At 59.4% G+C, this 20,279-nt stretch overlaps 6 protein-coding genes across 6 annotated transcripts; all 6 read left to right on the forward strand.

The window, feature by feature from the left end:
* Positions 1-397: 397 nt before the first annotated feature.
* Positions 398-2,311, forward strand: LINJ_34_3450 (transmembrane/endomembrane-like protein; the record flags this gene model as incomplete). Its single annotated transcript, XM_001468665.1, has 1 exon — positions 398-2,311. The coding sequence occupies one exon, from the start codon at positions 398-400 to the stop codon at positions 2,309-2,311; it is 1,914 nt and encodes a 637-aa protein (XP_001468702.1).
* Positions 2,312-6,190: 3,879 nt separating this feature from the next.
* Positions 6,191-8,023, forward strand: LINJ_34_3460 (putative vacuolar ATP synthase catalytic subunit A; the record flags this gene model as incomplete). The annotated part of the gene is made up of 1 exon (XM_001468666.1): positions 6,191-8,023. One exon carries the CDS (start codon positions 6,191-6,193, stop codon positions 8,021-8,023), a length of 1,833 nt encoding a protein of 610 aa, XP_001468703.1.
* A 1,977-nt stretch (positions 8,024-10,000) lies between these two features.
* Positions 10,001-10,609, forward strand: LINJ_34_3470 (50S ribosomal protein L13-like protein; the record flags this gene model as incomplete). Its single annotated transcript, XM_001468667.1, has 1 exon — positions 10,001-10,609. The coding sequence occupies one exon, from the start codon at positions 10,001-10,003 to the stop codon at positions 10,607-10,609; it is 609 nt and encodes a 202-aa protein (XP_001468704.1).
* Positions 10,610-11,604: 995 nt separating this feature from the next.
* On the forward strand, positions 11,605-15,729 carry LINJ_34_3480 (conserved hypothetical protein; the record flags this gene model as incomplete). The annotated part of the gene is made up of 1 exon (XM_001468668.1): positions 11,605-15,729. One exon carries the CDS (start codon positions 11,605-11,607, stop codon positions 15,727-15,729), a length of 4,125 nt encoding a protein of 1,374 aa, XP_001468705.1.
* A 705-nt stretch (positions 15,730-16,434) lies between these two features.
* On the forward strand, positions 16,435-17,808 carry LINJ_34_3490 (conserved hypothetical protein; the record flags this gene model as incomplete). The annotated part of the gene is made up of 1 exon (XM_001468669.1): positions 16,435-17,808. The coding sequence occupies one exon, from the start codon at positions 16,435-16,437 to the stop codon at positions 17,806-17,808; it is 1,374 nt and encodes a 457-aa protein (XP_001468706.1).
* Positions 17,809-19,188: 1,380 nt separating this feature from the next.
* On the forward strand, positions 19,189-19,740 carry LINJ_34_3500 (conserved hypothetical protein; the record flags this gene model as incomplete). The annotated part of the gene is made up of 1 exon (XM_001468670.1): positions 19,189-19,740. One exon carries the CDS (start codon positions 19,189-19,191, stop codon positions 19,738-19,740), a length of 552 nt encoding a protein of 183 aa, XP_001468707.1.
* Between the last annotated feature and the right edge of the window lie 539 nt (positions 19,741-20,279).

The raw sequence follows: 20,279 nt of genomic DNA on the forward strand, positions 1-20,279 counted from the left end.
TTTTTCTTTTTCGCACGTACTTACGTGGACGATCTCGGAGAGGTGTTGCTGATTTTTTTTGCTGTGCTGTTATCTTTATTTTTGTGTGCAGCCTACGCGCACGAAACGTGCCCCTCTACTTGCATCTGCGCATACGCACATAGTTGTACGGAAGCGCGCGAGCAGACAAAAGGAAAGAAAGAAGGAGCGCGAGGGGTGGGGAAACTGGTGAACAAAAGGGTAGAATAACAAGTGAGAAAAAACATAAGGAAGGCCGCAGAGCGTTGCGCTTTTCGTATTGCTTCGCTGGCGTTGCCTTTTGCTTTCCTTCGATATTGACGCACGCACAGCACGCACAAAAACCTCACAAGTGCATCGTCGCCTTGGTGCCTATCTCTCTCTGCACGGGAAGCGTGCAATGCGACTCGGAAAACAGGTGCCAGGAAGCGCGCGGCACATGCGTGCAGGGCGCGCACCTTTTTTGGTGGTAGCACTGGTGCTCCTGTGTGCCACCGTCTTTGCCTCGGCCGGCATCACTGGCTACTCGACCGGCACGATTATATCGCCTCAAGCGAATGCCTACCGCAGCCGTCGCACCCTCTCCCCGATGGATTATTATAAACTCCCTGTTTGCCAGCCCTCCGATGAGGTGATGAAAGCGAGGCGCGAACATCCCCTTATTGGCGACATTCTGACGGGCAATCGTCTTGTTCCGACCATGTTCGAGTTCCGAGTTGGCGAGGACGTCAAGTGCGCCACCTTGTGCGATGCCAGCTTCACTGTCAAAGCGGTGCGGCGGGCGAACTACATGATCAATAATGACTACTACGTGCGCATGTTCCTCGACAACAAGCCGCTCGTTTCGGCATCCCCTCATGAGGGGAGTAACGCGTATCTCCTAGGCTACCCTCTTGGCGCACAGAACGACGTTGAAAAGACCCAGGTGAAGACGAACATTATTCACAATCATCTCGACTTTACCATTCGCATCAAGAACCGGGCGATCTCTCAGTTCACGGGAGAGGAGGTGGTCGGCTTCAAAGTCGTCGCCAGAAGTCTTGCGGAGGTGGGCACGTGCACAGCGACAGCGTTTCAACACTCAAGCCGCCCGTACGTCTTGCCGAGTTATAGGGATGGAAAGGATGTGAAGGTTCCTTTCACGTACAGCGTGACTTGGGAGAGGTCTAACGAGGAGTACCCCATCGAGCACAGAATTGGAGAAGATACCCAGCGGCGCGGGCACAAGATCGCCGCCCTGTACGGCGTTCTGCTTACCATGCTGACGGGCGTTGTGGTAGCGTTTGTGATGCTCCGCACTGTGCGCAAGGACCTGGCCGTCTACCTTGACGAGGAGCTGGACGAGAGGGAGATACGTGAGGAGTCGGGCTGGAAACTGGTACGCGGCGACGTTTTCCGCCCGCCCCAGCAAGCCGCAGCCTTGGCGACGGCCGTCGGCGCCGGGTGCCAGATTGCGGCGACCATGCTCAGCAGCGTGTTCCTCTGCGCCATCCACGTCGTGGACTCGACGCACCGCGGCACCTTCCTGAGCACTGTCATTGTACTTTTTCTGATTGGTCACGTTGTCTCCGGTTTTGTGACGACTCGACTGCTGAAGCTCTTCGGTATGGCCACGTGGAAGAGCGCCATGTGCTGCATGGCAGCGTTCCCGGCTGCACTAGGAGGCGGCGTCATGCTCCTAAACCTCATCCATTGGGCGAAGCACAGCACGGCGGCCATCCCGTTCCTGACGGTGGTCGGAATTATACTTTCGTGGCTGCTCATCTCACTTCCTTTTGGGTGCTATGGCATCTACTGGGGCTTTAAGATGGACACTCTGGCCGTCACGGCCAGGGTCAGCAGCATCCCTCGACTCATACCGGAAGATGCGGATAGCATGACTCTCTACTATGTACTTGCTGGTAGTCTTGTGCCCTTCATTGCGTGCTGCGTGGAGATACCCTTCGCCTTGAACGCCTTCTGGCGGGAGGAGCCCATGTACCTCTACGGCTTCCTGACCTTCTTCTCCATTGCACTGGTCGTGCTTTGCGCGGAGGTGGGCATTGTGGTGACCTACTTCACCTTGCGCGGGGAAGACTACCGTTGGTGGTGGCGCAGCTACTCCGCTCTTGCGACTACTGGCATCCACCTGTTTGCATACAGCATTCTCTTCCTCAAGCGCTCTCTGCAGATCCGCGCGCTCTCCTCCATCATCCTCTTCCTGGGTTACATGCTCGGCGCGTCCATTATGTTTGGTATGGCGCTCGGCTCTATCGGTTTTATTGGGTCGTTTTGGCTCGTCCAGAAAATGTACGCCTCCATCAAGGCTGAATAGCGGCGTGGGCGTGTGCGAGGCATTTCTAGCTGATTTGCTGTAACTTTGTGGTCGTCTCTCATTTTTCTTCTCCGGTAATGGGCTTCCCTCTCCCCACTTCTCCTTGCGTAACACGTGATTGTGTGTTGTGCGCTCTTATGGTGCAGATGCAGTTGGCGGCCGTTCGCTCTGTATCTCTTGTTTTTCTTTTTTTTTCCTTTCCTCGGCACACACGTAAGCGCGTCTCCGTCTCACGTCACAGGCCATGCCATCAGAGGGGGAGGAGAGGAGAACGCGAACTAAAGGAGAGAGGTAGGGTGTCTATACCAGACGGATAGACTCTCTCTTCACGAGGGGTGGGCGGATCGTGGTGGAGAGGACCGTGTGCACGCACTTCTGCTCCTTCCCTTCCCCAGCTATGCGCCAACACGCTCATGCACTTGTAAGCGCACACATTTGTACAAGCGCATACGCATGCATCTAACATGCACCAGGAGCGGGGCCGTGCCTGGGCATCTTCTCTGTTGCGTTCGAAAAAGTGAAGATGCCGAGACGGAGGAGGGGCGGCGGTGGGCGGTGCGCACAGAGCGGAAGAAGGAAGGCGAGCGTGGCTTGACAGGGGGAGGGGAGTGAGGCAGCGGTGGGGAGCACATGTTCCGCCTCCTCCCGGCGCTTTGCTCACCATCGCTAACGGGACGGCTGCGCAGCCGTTTCCCTGCTCCGGCCCCTTCCTTTTCTTCAGCAGAGACGAGTATCGTTTGGGACCGGCGCCGTTCGAACGTGCTGCAATCGAAGTGTCGCTATTCGCTCGTCACATTTGCGTGTGCCCCTCGCCATCTCGAGAGTGTTCCCGCTTTCGTGCGCGAGCCTTTCTCTTGGTAAGCGTGGGCGCGAGTGGGTCCGCTAGTGCAGTTCTGTGGCAGAGGATATATCGCACAACACAACACGGGTGCCCAAGCGCCGGTGTTGTTCGCACTAACGGGGAAGGTAAGCAACGGGGGTGAAGTAGAAGGAAAGAGTGAGCACTGTCGCGACCGGTGTCTCTCCATTGCCGACAGCGCAATGACCTGCCCCCCTTTATATGGGTCCTCCTTTGGCTTTGCTGCTGCTTTCCTCCTCTGTCGGTACGCCTGATTAGACGGCTCTCGCCCCCACACATTCACTCACTCTCCCTCTCTCAATGTCTCTCTTTCTCTTCAGTCTCTTCCTTACCACCACCTTGCAGGCGTCTTATCTCGCCCTCTTCGGGGCGACACCACGTGTCTACACCATCCATGTAGACGGCGGTGAATTTGCTTTCTGATCTTTTTTTTTCGTTTCAGCTCGTCTGTGGTTTGTGATACCCTATCGTCACATGATGAAACACTTCTGGTGGTGGCAGGCCCGATTTCCTGCGAGGTGAGGTGGCCAGAGCGATGCATCGCCACTGATGTCGGCGTCCAGGCCCTGGGCGGCGTTGCATGAGAGCAGTCGGCGACAAATGCACAACGCCTGTGCCATCCATGTTATCGGCAAAGTGCCGGCGCGACTCGAGCGCATCTCTCACCCGGCGCTCACATTGCCCTACGGCTGTAGGGGAGCCTGAGCCACCCCGAGGGGTGTGCGCCAGACGGGCCTCTGGCATGATGGTAGCGGCTGCGAGGCGACCCCGTAGGGCGGGTAGCGCTTGAGAGGCAGAGGCCGTGCTCCTCATGACGGATGGGGCGCATTGCTGTAAGGTGCGCGTCTAGGGCTGCTTTGCACGACAGGATTGAGGCCTGTGGCTGGCCGGGGGCTGGCGTGGCGTTCGACCTCACACACTGCATGGCAGAGAACCGGGGCACGGCGTGCGAAGAGAAAGAGCCAGTTGCCATACTTTTGTGCTTCGACTTGGTGCAGGACGAGATTCCAGCGCTGGCGGATTATTTTGGTTTATTTTCGTTTTGAACGGTGACGGGAGCCAGGGCCCGGGAAAAAAGGGTCGAGGAAGGACATGAGGAGGCCGTTAGACGTGGGGGTCGGATTCCACGGCAGACAGCTCGTCTTGGATGGCGAGGACTTAGCTTCGGTACCAGAGGGGTGGCCCAACTCTGCCCGCATGCACACACTTGCTGGCTTGCTCGTGATGGAAGGGCATGCTGCCAAAATACGACGAAAAGAGATTTTTCAAAGCCAACGTATAGACAAGGAAGCTATTTTCCCTGTCATGTGTGCTATCCCACCATCTCCTCGCCAGTTCTCCCCTTCCTTTTCAGCTGTTACTCGAGTTTGTACGTGAAGGTCGACAGCGTGGCGGTAAGAGAGTGGCAAGCAAAAGAAAAAGCGTGATGAGAAAAAAAAGCGTTTCTTTGCTGTTTGATATACGTCCCTCATTTTCGGTGGCAGGCTTCTTAGGCGGCGATGGTGTAATGGAGGTATATATATATATAGATGTGCTTGTGTAAAACGACGCCGCACAGTTGCATTGTTGCACGGTATCGTTGCCATCAAGGTTCGTCTCCCCCCTCCCCTTTCTTCACACCTTGCCGTCCCTCTTGTTCGTTTCTCCTGCCCGCCCCTTCTCTTATGTGCTCCTTTTTTGTTGCCTTTTTGTGTTGTTCCCTCCCACGAGATGAGCGCGTCAAGCAAGTGACCTCATCACACATATGCATGCGGCTGCTTTCCCCTAGCACACGAAGAAATATGTGTGGTTTGGATGTGTCGGTGCTGAGATGGCCGTTTCAAAACAAACGGAAATGATCCTGTGCTTCTCTGTGTACTGGCGTGAGGATGTTCTTACTTTTTTCAGCTCTTTTTTTTTTACATTCTGGCTGATGGCCACTAGTAGCTGCTTTGAGCGTGGGTGCGCATATATTTGTGAGTGTGTGCGTGCTCGCCGGAACCGTTCGCCGCTTCTTAGGGTAACAAGTGTTCAAAAAACGCATCTTGGGGAAGGGGCAAGGATGACCCAGTCGAGCTGACTTCGTTTGCCCCTCACTATACAACGCTTGTCGCGCCCCTGTGGATACACGAGCACGCATGGCATCACTGATGTTTTCTCATACGTGTGCCCGTCCGTCGAGCGCGAGGCCGCACGTCCGCTTGTCTGTCACGAAGCGACCGCCATTCACGCATTTTGTTCTTGTCCTTCTTTGTGCAGTGGGTGTCAAGCGCCGTGTAGGCAGAGAATGGAGGGGTGTCGCGGGAGCGCTCTGGTCAGCCGTTGATTCCCCACAAAGTTGGCCTGCCAAGCCCCCCCCCCCCAGCACGTGTCTTGCACGTGACATCATCATTCGCTTCTTCTGTTTCTTTCGCTCCTCTGGATTTTATCTCGCTAAAAAAAAAATATCTGCGCCGTGCGCACACCTGCTTGCCGCTCTCTCATCGGCTGCTTGCGCCTCACGTGATGCACGGCTACATCGATTCCATTCTACTGGACACATATGCTCCTACCCGCTTCGACCGTGTCGTCACACCTCTTGCTTTCTCTGTCGCTGCGTCCGTTTGGCTCCTTTATGTTGTCTGCGGCTCAGTCTCAGCAGCTTGTCAGAACAACGTGTATGCGCCTTCCTCCGCCCGCTCATCCCCCTTTTTAGCGCTTCGTCCCCATCATTTCTGCGTCCTTTTTTCTCGTTTTCCTATCGGTTTCATTGTTTCTGTGTGTGTGTGTGTGTGCATCCGTGGTTCCGCGTTCTTGTGTCTTGAACTCTTTCTCTCTGTTTCTCTGTGTGTATCGTCGTGCTGAAGAGCACGCGACCAATTAACGAGCACCTTCCTCTCAGCACGCCTAACTAGCGCCTTTCCTCTCAATTCTCTTTGCTGCTTCCTGCAGATAGCTGTGCCCTGTGTCTGCTGGTTAAGCACCGGTAGCTGCGCGCCTACCGCTTACGAACTGTTTAAGCATCCCTATTCTCTCCTCTGTGAGTATATACAACGAAAAACATGGCCCGCGATCAGCATGCGTTCGAGTCAGAGCAGCAGATGGGATCCGTCAAAGCCGTCTCCGGACCCGTCGTGATCGCCGAAAACATGAGCGGCAGCGCGATGTACGAACTTGTCCAGGTCGGATCGTTCCGCCTCGTCGGCGAGATCATCCGCCTGGAGGGCGACACGGCCACAATTCAGGTGTACGAGGAGACGGACGGCCTGACTGTCGGTGACCCGGTCTACTGTACCGGCAAGCCTCTGTCGCTCGAGCTGGGCCCTGGCATCATGTCGGAGATCTTTGACGGCATTCAGCGTCCGCTCGACACCATTTACCAGATGGTGCAGAACGTATTCATCCCGAAAGGCGTACAGGTGCGCGCGCTCAACGCGCAGAGGCAGTGGGACTTCACCCCGTCTGTGAAGGTGGGCGACATCGTCACGGGCGGTGACGTGCTGGGCTTCGTCGCTGAGAACTCGCTCATGAACAACCACAGCATTATGGTGCCGCCGAACATGCAGGGCCGCGTGGTATCGGTGCAACCTGGCGGCAACTACACGCTGGATGATGAAGTGGTGGAGATCGAGTGCAACGGCAAGAGGAAATCGCTGCGTCTGATGCAGCGCTGGCCCGTGCGCACGCCGCGCCCGGTGGCTTTGAAAGAGTCAGGCAACCACCCCCTCCTGACCGGCCAGCGTGTGCTGGATGCGCTGTTCCCCTCCGTGCAGGGTGGCACGTGCTCGATCCCCGGCGCGTTCGGCTGTGGCAAGACTGTCATTAGTCAGGCCCTCTCCAAGTACTCCAACTCCGATTGCGTCATCTATGTCGGCTGCGGCGAGCGCGGTAATGAGATGGCCGAGGTGCTCATGGAGTTCCCGACCCTGACGACCGTGATCGATGGCCGCGAGGAGTCGATCATGAAGCGCACCTGCCTCGTGGCGAACACCTCGAACATGCCAGTCGCAGCCCGTGAGGCCTCTATTTACACCGGCATCACCCTGGCCGAGTACTACCGTGATATGGGCAAGCATATCGCCATGATGGCTGACTCGACGTCTCGCTGGGCCGAGGCGCTTCGTGAGATTTCGGGTCGTCTGGCGGAGATGCCGGCGGATGGTGGCTACCCCGCCTACCTCAGCGCTCGTCTCGCCTCCTTCTACGAGCGCGCCGGCCTCGTCACCTGCATCGGCGGGCCGAAGCGCCAGGGCTCCGTCACGATCGTCGGTGCCGTGTCTCCGCCGGGCGGTGACTTCTCTGATCCCGTGACATCCGCCACTCTCAGCATTGTGCAGGTCTTCTGGGGCCTGGAGAAGCGCCTCGCCCAGCGCAAGCACTTCCCGTCCGTCAACTGGCTCATTTCCTACTCCAAATACCTGAACGCGCTGGAGCCCTTCTTCAACACCTTCGACTCGGACTACATGCGCCTGCGCGCCGTCGTGTCAGAGATTTTGCAGCGCGAGGAGGAGCTGCAGGAGATTGTGCAGCTGGTGGGTAAGGATTCCCTTTCCGAGTCCGACAAGATCATTCTCGAGGTGGCAAAGGTGATTCGTGAGGAGTTCCTCCAGCAGAACGCCTTCACCCCGTATGACAAGTTTTGCCCGCTGTACAAGACATGCTGGATGCTGCGCAACATCGTCACCTTCTACGAGGAGGCCCAGCGTGTCGTAGCCGAGTCTGCCGGCGACCACAAGATCACGTGGAACTACATCCGTGAGAAGATTCCGACCATATACACGGGCCTGACCGAGATGAAGTTCCGCGACCCTATCGAGGGCGAGGAGGCGAACACGGACTACTTCAAGAAGCAGAACGAGGAGATCATCAGCTCCTTCAACTCGCTGCTACAGTAGGCCGCAGGCTCGCTTACCTTCTCTTTTCCTTGTGTCGTGCGTACTGCGCTACCTCGCGTGCGTGCTGTTCTGATCCGTTGTCGTCCGCCTCGGTGGCGTCTATTCGATGTTTGTTTCGGGTGTTGCCTTGTGTTTGTCGCTGTGACAGTGGCGCATGTATTTTTTTTGTTGTCAGATTACCTTCTTGCCTCTCCCTGTACATCCCTTGTGAAAGGGATGGGATGAAGTGGATGGGGGCACACGGCGCGTGTTGTCCTCACTATGCACGCGACCGCGCCGCATGGGTCGCGTCTAGCTTTTTTTCCCTTTGGCAGGCACCCCAGCCTCTCTCTCTCTCCTCGACGTTTTTGCTTCTGTGGGATCCGCTACCTGGATAGGCGGTTGTGGTATTGCCGTGCGGTTGTGAGGGCCTCGCCCTATCGGTGCTGGTGTGCTCTCTCGAGCCCGCCGTGTTGGCGGACGGCAACCTGAAAAGAACGGATGCGAGACGGGAGGCGAAAAGAATAGGTGCCAAAGAAGGTGTCAAAGGGCACAACGACAGCCGCCGCCGCCGCCGCAACCGCAACAACCGCAGCGATCGCCCTGCTCGTGTGTTCTCATGTGAGCAGACGATGTTGTTGCTGCTTGTGTGTGTGTGTGTGCCGCATGATGCCATGCTGTCTGTGCCATGAGCCCTTCCCTGTGCGTGTGCAGGGCAGCCGCGCCGCGGTCTCCCGTCACCCCTAGTGTCCCTCGCTCGCCATGCCGTCAAGCAGGGGAGATCAGGAGGGATGCGAAAGAGTGAGGGAGGTGGCAGCATGCAGGCAGCCACGCGAGGTCGCGCAGGGCAGGGCGACATGCCGCTGTGAGGCAGTAGAGGAATGAACATAAGCCAGGAGAGGCGACAGGTAGTACATTGTAGGCGTGTGCCTTCGTCTGTTGGGTACCGCATTTTGGGTTGCGGCTTAGGTGGACACTGAGGAGCTGATGACGCCTCCGAATTGTGTTCCTCTCGGCGACGCTTTGGCTTGGCGGAAACTGTGAGCTGCTGCGGCCCTGCAAAGAAAACAACGAAGAAACTAAAGACGACGCCGAATGTGCGGGAGGCAGCTCATGGAGAATGTGCACACCAGATTGACTCACGCGTATGCGTGAGTGTCGGCGTGTGATACGTAGGCGCGCCGACTGCTGTAGTAGCGCATGCAATTTTGTTTGTTTTGATCGTGGGAATCTCTGAACAAGGGACGGCGATGCTCAAGTGGAGGGCGACTTTTGTGGTGGTAATGGGGAGAGGGAGAGCGTGACTTGACTGGTCGGATGGCGCTCATGCTTCTCCCTCTCAGCTTCTCCCCTCTCACTGTGCTCTGCCTCTGTTTCGTCTCTTCGCGGATGTGCGGCCTGCTTATGGTGCCCATGCGTAGCATAGCACTATGAGGTGTTCCAGCGGTGACATACCCCTCCACCAGCGGCGCTGAATGCCAACCGTTGTCATGTAACTCAAGCAAGAAGACCTTTTGGAAGCCTCGAGTCACCATTTTTCACTCCTCTCCTTCGTGACGTTCCGTTTTCTCCTTTTTATTTCTTCTGTGCGTGTCTCCCCGACACCTGTGCACCCCTTTCGTCTCGGTTTCACGTAAGATTTGCTTGTGCGTGCGTCTGTGTGCAGCGTCGGCACGCCTCGAGTTCCACCGCCCCGCCGCCACGATTCCGTGCGTTGCCGCGCACCCCCTCCCAAGCGACTGAAAACGAGAATGAAATAAACTCCGGCATCGACTTCACGTTCATCCATCTTGATAGCCTTTGTGGGGGTATCGGGCACTTTGGCCTTTTCCTCCTCCTGTTCACAGGAGTCGGTCGGTGGTGAGGCACCCGCCCAGGCACAGACACGCACACAAAGAAAAGCTCCGGTCTCCAGAGTCGAGCGTATCATTACCTCTCAAAACCGCCACATCCAGACCGACATCGATTCCAAAAGAGAAGGGAGAACTCTCCTCCATCATGCTTCGGGCTACTTTTATTCTCGGAGCACCCTTCAAGAGTGTGCTCCGCCGCCACAAGTACCATCCAGAGGGTCTGCCGCTCTACAACGACCTGTCGAAGCAGTGGCTGTGTCGCGAGGGCGAGCGGTGGTGGTTGTTGGACGCGCGAGGCCAGCAGTTGCCACATGTGGCGAAGATTGCCGCGCAGTACATGACCGGGCAACATCGCCCTGATTTCACGCCGGGCATGATGACCGGGGACCATGTTGTTATCACAAACATCAAGGACGCCGTCATGACGGGTGACAACTGGATTCGCGTGCCCATCACCTGGCAGACCGCCTACCCCGGCGGCAAGTACCGAGTGCGCCTCTCCGAGATGTACGAGCGCGACCCCTGCATGGTGATGTGGTGGTATTTGAAGGACGAGGTGAACCGCCATTTTGTCCGCAAGCTCAAGACGCGCACCGCACCGTTAGAAAAGGCATGGCTGTACGAGGACAGTGTCCACCCGCACGCCGAGAAGAATCCGCGCCCGTTGGTGTGGACCGACACTGCAACGATGGGCTGGCGGTACAAGGATCCAACGTTTCAGCGGCGCTGGTCACCGAATCAGTTTATGAGCTGACAATGTCTGCTGACGCACTTCTCGGTGATGGGCCGTAGCCTGTCCGGTGCGATGCCTGCCAAGTATGGCTCCTGTTCCCTCTCTTTCATCGGCGCGTGTAGGTGTCAACGGTGCTGCTTGCAAAACCCTGTGTGGGTTGGTGGTGATGGTGGTGACGCTGTTGGTGTCGCGACGGTGGCTTACGTGTGTGCGTTTACGGGTGTACAGGTGCCGTTTGATCTCACAATAAACCGTGCAACGACGGGAATCACGCGGAAAACAAAAGACTGCCTTATACCGAGGCAGGCAGAAGAAACGCCGCTAATCCTGCGGCCTACACGTTTTTCACCGCCTCCGTATCGAGGCCAGATGGGAATCTGTGAAGTCCCTGGCCTGGGCAGCGTGGCCAAGCCGGCTCAGGGCCGGTGGCACGCGTCTTGCTGTCGTGCTCCTCAACCCACAGGCTATGTCTTTTATGCTGCTTAACCTTCTACTTGTTCTTTTCCTTCACCTCTTTTCGGGATTGTATCTTGCCTGCATGTGTATGTGTGTGTGCCGCAACGCACATCTACGCACACCCACGAATGGATGCCCCGAACGTACGGCGAGACTCGCCGGCCAAGAAAGAAGAGCGAGAGAAGGCACTGTGCTTGCGCATAGGAGGGGGGGCGAGGGGCAAAGAGGGCGTGACATTGGGGCTGCCGGACTGCCTTGTCATGCCTCCGTCTGCTCTCGCTGCTCCTTCACTGCACTCATTCGGGAACAAGCACACATGTTCCTTTATGCTGTAGCAACTGCACCGACGAGTTGCTTGTGCACGTTGTGCCCGCTTACTGCGCCACGCATCTCAATACACATGGGCGTTCACCCCCCCTTCATACGTACAAGTGAACGAAAAAACGGAAAAGGCTCGTCGACTTGCCTGGTAACACGTATCTGCTTTGCGCGGTTTTGCCCTTTTCAAAGGAGAGTGGCTCGAGCCCGCTCACGAGCAGCGCCAAACGAACGGTGCCTTGATGCGCGGTACACGTCTATGGCGGCTGCGGGTGTCTCTGGCCGTTCGTAATGGCGCTCGTGCCACACAGGCGGAGTCCCTGGGCCGTCGCTGGGCGGACCTGGATGCAGCACGCCCAGCCAATCTCACCGGTCCTGCCACGGAGCTGTTGAGGGAGACGATAGCACATCTCCAGGAGTCTGCGCCAGCGCTGAAGTCATCGAGTGCCTCCTTGCCTGCTGCGGCGTCATCATCATTATCCACCTCGCCGCCTCTTCTAAGCACGCGGGAGAGCGCCCAGCACATCTGGCGGTCGCTTCGGCGGCAGCGGGTACCGTGGCAGGACGCCTTGGCGTTACTGCCGTGGCAGCTGCAAGCTATGACGCCGGCGCAGCGGCAATTTCTGAGTTCACAGGCTGCACGGACGCCTGCTAGGGTCGCTAGCCTGGCCTTAGCCGCGTGGGACATGCACGAGGACGCAGCGCTGGTGCAGCAGTACCGTTCCCTGAAGCGCTCCGCCTACATGGTGGACTACGCGCGTCTCGTCTCAGCGGCCCTGCGAGAGCGACCTTCGCTGCCAAATGGTCTTCTGCCGGTTCCGTACGGTGTCGTGGAGCACGGCTACGCGCTTGGCCTTTGCTCGCCGCAGGACGCGAAGATCGCGCTGGCGCTAAGCAAGCACATGACGCTCCTGGGTCGGGAGGCGCTGACGCGTGAGGCGGAGGAGTGCTTAGTGCTCCGTCACGCCGCCCTGGAAGGCCTCGCGGGCCACTGGCAGGCTGCGTTGGGTATTGTGCAGCATAGTCGCGCGGTGCGCCTCTCCGCGCGCGAAGGCATGAAGCGTTACGTTCGGTCACTGCTGACGCGACAGGGTGGTGTCCCACTCACCACGGATGCGCCACTCGCGCGGTCCTGTGATTCCTCGGTTTCGAAACACGGCGACGCTCGGGCCGGCCCTCGGAATGAAAAGGCCGCGCCAGCGGAGTTTGCCGCCGAAGCACCGTTGCGCCGCGAAGACACCTCCGCTAACTGGGTGGACGCTCTTTGCGCCTTTCTCTCAAAAGAACCGCACACGCAAACGTACCCGGGCGCTCGTCACGTGCTCGAAAGCCTTCCGCCGGAGGTGATGGGTAACCGCACGTACCTCCTGTTGGCCTCAACGGTGCTGCACTGCTGCGCGCGACGCATGTTCGCTGGGACCTTGACCAGGCGAGTCGCAAGCTACGTTGCCAACGCAAATTGGGCCATGGCGCTAGCGCTCACGTGTGCGGCGCAGTACTACGACGTGGCGGCGCCGCTCATTCCTCTCGCAACAAAGGGCAGCAGCGGTGGAACGACGGGTGTGCTTGACGTCCCACCGGAACTGCGTGCATACGTGGCAGCAGTGAGGCACTCACAGCAGGAGGAGCGGCCGGCGGCGGCAGAGACTTCGTCTCTAACCGTGACAGAGGCCGCCGCTCTCACGTATCCCGAGGCACTCGCACACGCGCTGACGGCCACGTCGCCCGCCACATGGCGGACCCTTCTGCTCTCCTGCCCCCACGCCGGCCCTCCGACGCGTCTGCGCTACTTCCTGCTCGCTGCGTGCGGCGAGGCTCGCGACGCCACCCTCTTCGAGCGCACCAGCGTCAGCCGATGCGCAGAAGACCGTATCGAGTGCTGCACGTTCCAATCTTGTGCGGTCTCACGACTTATCTGCGCCGCGGCAGAGCCGCGCAATCAGCAGTACTTTTTCAAGGTCATCCCTGCCTCGGCTCGTGCGCACCATTTCGAGCGATCGCCGCTGATAAACGCACCAACACGAGAGCTGGGGCCAGGGCTAGGCACAGGGCAGCGTATTCCAGCAGCTGCAGCCGCCACAACGGAGGCCGCTCAAGCCCTTTCGAATTCGGCAGCCGGGGCGCCGGCAGAGTCGGCGTTGCTGGCAGTATCTGTAACAGCGGCAAGGGCGCGGCTGCAAACCTGGAGGCGTCAAACGGTGACGACACCAGAGGAGTGCACGCAGCTCCTGGCGGACGTGTCCCTATACCTCAGAGCGACGCACAGGGTCGAGGGTGCCGTCATCTCCGCCCACCAACAGCCTCGTCTCACCGAGGATGTCTTTCTCAAGGCCGTCGCCGCCCTCGCTGCGAGTGGGGTGTTGCAGCTCGCGCCCCCGGAGCGCTTTCACTGGCCACTCGCAGTGTTGAAGACGGCGAGGCTGCTCCGCGTCCAAGTGGACGCTTCTCTCATGGCCGCCACGGCGCGCACGATTCCGTCCATGTTTGTGGACCGCACCGGGCTCGCCCTCCCCTCCATCCTTGGTGCTCACACGCTGCTGGGTGACTGGAAAGCTGGCCTGCAGCTCTGCACGCGACTGTTGCGCAAACAGCAGGATGGCGAGATCGAAGTAGACGCAGACACACCGCGCGTAGGCAAGCCGCAGACGCACCGGTTCACGGCGCCGCCACCGACGCTTCTGGAGGCGATGGCACAGGTTGGCTATGCCTCACCCGCAGCAGTAGCGGTGCGCCACTGGCAAACACTGGAGGCTTCCAGCGCGTCCACCCTCGCCTCGCTGCACAGCGAGAGGTCCTGCGCACTTCCACTTCTGCTGTTGGAGCTGCAGCAGTTCCACGACGAACGGCAGCTCTGTGAAGAGGTACGCCACCTGTGCGCGGGACGACGCCGTGGCAGTCCTCAGCAAAAGCTGAACGCCCTGTCGCGTCGCCGGATGTTGCTGGGGGCTGCGTTCTGTCTGCTGGACAACGAGGCTGCGCTGCGGCGGGTGTTGCGGGCAGCAGGGAAGGAGAAGGCGCGCTCGGCAGACGTGGACACGCACGGTCTCCAGCGCCTGCTCCGCGTTGTGCAATCTACGGACGCCGCGCAGGTCCTTGCCGCAGAGGCGCGCGAGGGGCGCTGCGCGCATGAGCATTGGCTTTGCGAGGTGATGAGCCGTTCTGACGTCGCCGCTGACGCCGCCGGCGAGCTGGCGCGGCTTCGACCGTTTTCGGCGACGCTCTCTGCGCTGTGGTTCTTCAAACAGGCTGCAGCAGCGCAAGACGCGGCGGGGTGCCTGAAGGGATTGGTTCGACTGGCGGAGCGGGCGAGCGAGTGCCCTTATCCGGATGGGCTGCTTCTGTCGCTCCTGCGCCTGCTGCGCCTTTTTCTCTCGCACGGCGGACTTCTCTCTGCGAGCGTGGTCACGCGTGAGATGGCGGAGGGCAAGGGGTCTGCTAAACTACCTCGCTCCACCGTTTTAGCGCTGGCCTGTAAGCTCTTCAACAGGATGCAGGAGATGCAGAGGCTGAGTCTGCCTCTCAAGGCTGCCCGCCGCGTACTGCGCCGAGCGAGTGACGCACATCTTCCTGACGCTCATGCTGTTGCTGGAGACACCGATGCTGTCTGCCCAGGCAAGTCTCCTGCAGCTCCGTGCGCCGTGTGGGCCCTGCTCGGGGTCCTACACTCAACTGCAAGCAGCGTCCTTCAAGTACCCGTGCCTGCATCCTTCACGTCTTCCCTGCTTTCCCGCGTTGTGGAGACGAACAGGGCAGCGGATTGGTGGACTGCCTTGCTGTTCTTCCAGAGTATTCGACACCCGACTATGCAGGAGCGGGCCTTGCTCGTGCGGGCTCTCCGGCACTGCGGCGGTGCTGCAACGCCCATTCTCCTCTCTAACCGCCGCTTTCTACGTGACTGCCCTGAGCAAGTAGTGATATGGGCCGACGAGGCAAGCGGACAGTCGAAGTGGTCGCAGTCCTTGACCCTCCTTGAGCATGCGCAGGAGGTGGAGCGGCGCACGACAGCGTCGGCGGCGGAAGCTGACCAGGACGCGAGCGACTCCATGGAACCTGCGCGTGCGCCGGCGTCGCTGCTCTCACCGGCGGTGGTGGCCATCATTCGCGGCTGGAATGCCGACGAGCGACTGCGGTGCGGCGAGCTTCTCCGGCGTCAGGGCTTTATCGCGACAGGATCATCGAAGAACGGCACACCGCTCGATGACGCGCGTGTGACGAAGATGGCGAACCCTCGGGCCCAGCGGCAAGCAGAAGCGATTCTGCAACTTCTGAAGGAAAAGCCATCTGCCGCGGTACCCTTCATCAATGCGCCGCCGAGGCTCGATGCCGACCATCCCGGTGTGAGGGCGGCGCGCCGGAATGACGAATGACGCTGGCGCACTTTTGCGTCCCGACATGGGTACATTGTTGCGATGCTGCTTTCGCACGTTGGATGCGCCCGTCTCGAGCATCACGGTGGCGTTGCGTCCCATGCCTCCCTTGATTGGCGCGGCCACCACAGAGACAGCCCGTACCGTTCACATCCCGGCCCCACACCCTGTCGTGCTTTCGCTCGATGCCGCGCCTGTGTGATGACTGCGACTCTCTCTCTCTCTTGTTCAATACGTTGCGCCAACAACGAGCACATAACTTTTCTCGCCGAGAAGTAACAGCGATGAGATGCGCACGACAGTCGCTTCTCCGTGAGTCCCGGCTGCCTTTGCAGTTCGCAGGCGACCACACGAACCCAGCAGTCAGCCAAGTGTGCGCGCCTTGCGAATCTGAAAAACGCCCTTCAGCGGTGCTGCTTGACGCGCGTGAACGTGTGCGTCGACGCTTTGCTGCCCTCTCCCTCGCTCCGCTGTACTCCTCGTTCCCCCGCACTTCTCTGTATCTCCGCCCCCGCGGGGCTTCGACGACATTCCGCGGTGCCTCACACACCCATACAGGCATGATATGAAGCCGCTTCCGAAGGCAAGGCGCACACCTTCTGGCTCGGCTGCTGCGTGCGAAGGCACCCACCCCAGGCGCACATGCGCACCAGCTGGAAACCTCCTTCCTAGGATGACTGCCTTCCCGTCGCTGCCTCATCATCCATGGACGCCTCTTTCATTGTGTTTCTCGGCGCTGGAAAGTGCAATGTGGTGGTGGATCTGCCCATGTGTTTGGTGCCGAGCTCCTTGAGCGCGGCATCGCACCCTACTGGCGCTGCCGCGCAGCGCGCAGCCCTGCGCATCCGCGACACGGCGGTAAAGGAGTGTTCAGAGTGCTACCGCGCGCTGGAGGCGTACGCGGGTGGGCGACGGGTCGTGCCGCTCCCGGCAGACCTCTACGCAGCGATTGCGAGCGTCGTGCCGGCGAAGTATCACGCGCTAATGCACAACGCATCGGAGGCTACACTGATGCCTAACTTCACCAGCGATCCAGCGCAGCTGCTTCAGATGGACATGGCTGCCTCAGACGCAGCCGGGCGAGTGGCCGACTACACGGTGGAGGTAAAACCAAAAAGCGCGTGGCAGCCACCACAAGTTGTGGGTATCGTGGCGGATGGCGTTGCTCACTGGATTGAGGAGGTGAAGCATCGCCACTGCCGCTACGCGCAGATGCTGCGGTACAAGGAGGTGCGCGACGTGGCGGAGGGGGCTCCGGAGTCTGTGGCCTCGGCAGCGCCGCACGACTCTGTGCGCAGCGCTAAGATGGGCAGCGGTCCCTACTGCCCGAACTACTTGTTTCGGCCCGCCCTCTCGTCACGCGAGGGGCTGCAACGACTCATGCACAACCCACAGAACAACCTGAAGGTGGTCAGCTACCACGCATCCCGCAAGGGCACCCACACAGGCGACCCGAAGACACTGACGGTTGAGGAGCTGAACGGCATTGCTGATGCCATCGACGCCTCGCGGGTGCTAGCACCCTTGGCCCACCTGCAGCTGTACGGCTGCGCCCCTGCAAGCGCAGATGCTTCGCCGGAGGAGGCTCAGTCGCGCTCGGTGCCCGTGCTGGACGCACATCTGCTCTACCACTGGTCTGTTGCCCAAAACAAAGAGAATGTTCAATGGATCGTCGTGGACACAGACCCGGAGACGCTCTGTAGCTGCATGTCGATCACTGACGGGGACGCTTGCAAGCGACCGAGTCGCGCAAGCCCTCGGTATGTGGCGCCAACGTTGGACTACGCAGAATGCCTCGACCGCTTTTACGTCTCCACCACAGCCAAGGACGTGTCGCTGATGATTGCTGTCTCGTGCCGTAAGAGCCAGCCGGTGTCGCCCGCGAGCGAGTGCGCGGTTCTGACCAACATTTTGCCAGAGGTGGGCGGCGGCTGCTTTGTTCGCCGCGGTGCCGACGTTTACCGTATCGGTGTGGTGGACCTGGACTCCAAAACGCACAAGTCTCTGGCTCACTACTACATGCACGACAAGGTCATTGTCAACGCCTTCGTGGCCCGCGGTAGCAACATGGGAAATTAGTGAAAAGCGAAAGACAAAGATGGGGATGGACGGGTGGCTGGGCGATAAGGCCTGCGCTCGTGTGAGTTCGTGTCTTAAGGGATACAGTGTTTTTGTTTACCGCTCAACGCTGCGGCCCTGTTGCCGCTTTCAAAGGATGGTGCCACGACTGGCACCACTTCTTTGCCCACATAGCATGACCACACAGCCGAGCTCACGCAATCGCGCAGACGTTGGCGCGCGCGCCGGGTTTCACTTTATGTTGTTCAAATGTTTTTTCTCGGCACTGCCGATGCTGTCGCATGCTCCTTGTCTGCTCTGTCGAGCTCAGCGGTTGCATCATGCGTGTTGGCCACGAACTCATACACGCTTGCACGCGTGTGCGTCCTCCCTATCTCGCTTGCGTGTGCACGGTATCCTTCTCCACGTATGAGGCGAGAGGGACACGCGCGTGCGCAAAGAGACGGGAGCACACCGCCCATCAGACGGCGCGCGGGCGCACATTCCTCTCTCCGCACAAGCAAGCGGCTCCGAACCTCTGCAGTGGCAGGGAATGCGCTTGCATTGCTTTTGTTCCGGTGCACTCGCTGCGGCGCGCTCGGAGGGGGGATCGGGTACATTGCCCGGGACGGAGGCGTAGGAAAACGTGAGTCGATGATAGCGGCGGACGCGGGTCATGGATTCCGCACGAGGTTGCTTTGGTGGTGCCTCCGCAGTGACGTGGCATCACCCGATAAAACAGGCGGCCAAGCGAGAACCGGTTGTTATCATTCGCCTTCGGGCGTCAGCGGCTGCCAGTGTTGCATCCCTGCTCGCCGGATGTGCATGCCAGATGGTGTGTTGCACTCTGCTGCTCGTCCTCGCGTTTGAGGCACATACGTGGGTCTTTCGATATGTGTGTATACTGTTTACGATGCTTGCGCTCTGTCTCACCGCTGCTTCTACGAATATGCACCCCCACCCCTCGTTCGCCATCCCCTCATGCTAATGAACTCGTCCACTCTCAGAATGCCCCTTCTGCGCCCGCTTTCTCCGCTCCTGTGCACACGGTTGGTGACTGCGCCGCTGCCATGTGTTGTGCACTTGTGTAATGTGCGGTGCTGCTGACATGCGCCGCAGGTATCACAAGTGCCAGGTGTCGTCCCCTCCCACTGTGCCTCTCTCTCTCTGTCGTTGCCCATCTAGAGTGAAGCGATTTGGCGCTGTCCGCCGAGTCCTCCACCGCGCCCCGCATTCGCTCACGTTTTTGTGTTGCCGAAGGTGCGCGGCTCGCCCATCAGCGCTCTCAGCACGCCCGCTCCCGGGGGACCGAGTTCACGTGCTGGACCCCGTGTGAAAGGGCTCTCTTCTGTGAGGAAAACCTGTGCGTATACCTCTCTTCTCTTTCTGCGACGTGACGTCATGGCGCATGGTGCTGAAGAATGCATCATGGCAGCGCCAGGCTGTGTCTACCTTACTCCTGAGCAGGAGGAGCAGCTCGTGGATCGCCTCTACACGCAGTCCCTGCTGCACAAGGAGGCTACCATGGCAGAGTTGGATGCGCGCTACTACCCTGTGGCCGCCTCGCAGGCCATCTCCCAGGAGATGCTGCAGAAGAGTGTGCAGCGCCAGGTAGATGTTGAAATGGAACGGCGACAGCAGCGCCGGAAGGAGATGGACGCCATGGCGGTTGCCGAGGCGACGGGTCACGCAAACGGCAGCCGTGTCGCCGCTTCCAAGAAAACGATGACACTGGAACAGACGGACGTCAGCGTTCGGCGCCTCTACGACGACACACTCGCGCGCAAGAAGGCGAGAAAGGCGGAGAGCGAGCGCCTCTACGCGTTTCACCCAGAGGACCTCAAGTCGGCCAAGCTGTCGAAAGCGGCGCTGCAAGAGTCCGTCAACCGCATGAGCAAGCCGAAGAAGACGGAGTTCACGATGGCGGAGGTGAACAAGATCTATGACCTGTGAGCCTTCACCGCCCTTTATCGTGCCCCTCATGTAGCCCCTGTGCCGGCGACGATGCGTGTGTGTCTCAGCAAGTGCTCAATCAGGCTCACACCGCCGTGCTCAGTGTTCTTTGTTTCTCGTGTGCGAGCCTTGTCCGTTTCCTTGCGCGCCTCCCGATGCCCTTGCACCCACGTGGGATGTACGCTACCTCGTTCTCTTGTGTCTGAGCCCGTTGTATTCTCTGCTGCCGGGCTGCCTGTCATCTTCCCAAACCCTTCCAGCATCTTTTTCTTCGTCTTTGCCTCCTCTTCTTCCCTCCACGTGTGTTGGAGATGTGACAGGTGCACCAGTTCCGCTCGCGCGCGGTCACGCGGCGGCTCGGCTCCTTTTTTTTGGGAGGGGGGGTGAGCATGGGGCGGCATAACAACACGAGATGCACCATCATAGTGGATCATACTAGTGAGGTCACCGCGTCCTCCGGTGAGCCCCCATCTCCGGTCAGCGGCTGGCTCTTTCTTTCAGCACGCATTGCTTGGCTTCATTCTCTCTGTCGGGAAGGT

The sequence above is a fragment of the Leishmania infantum genome, chromosome 34, assembly GCF_000002875.2.
Source record: "Leishmania infantum JPCM5 genome chromosome 34".
Taxonomy (NCBI): domain Eukaryota; phylum Euglenozoa; class Kinetoplastea; order Trypanosomatida; family Trypanosomatidae; genus Leishmania; species Leishmania infantum.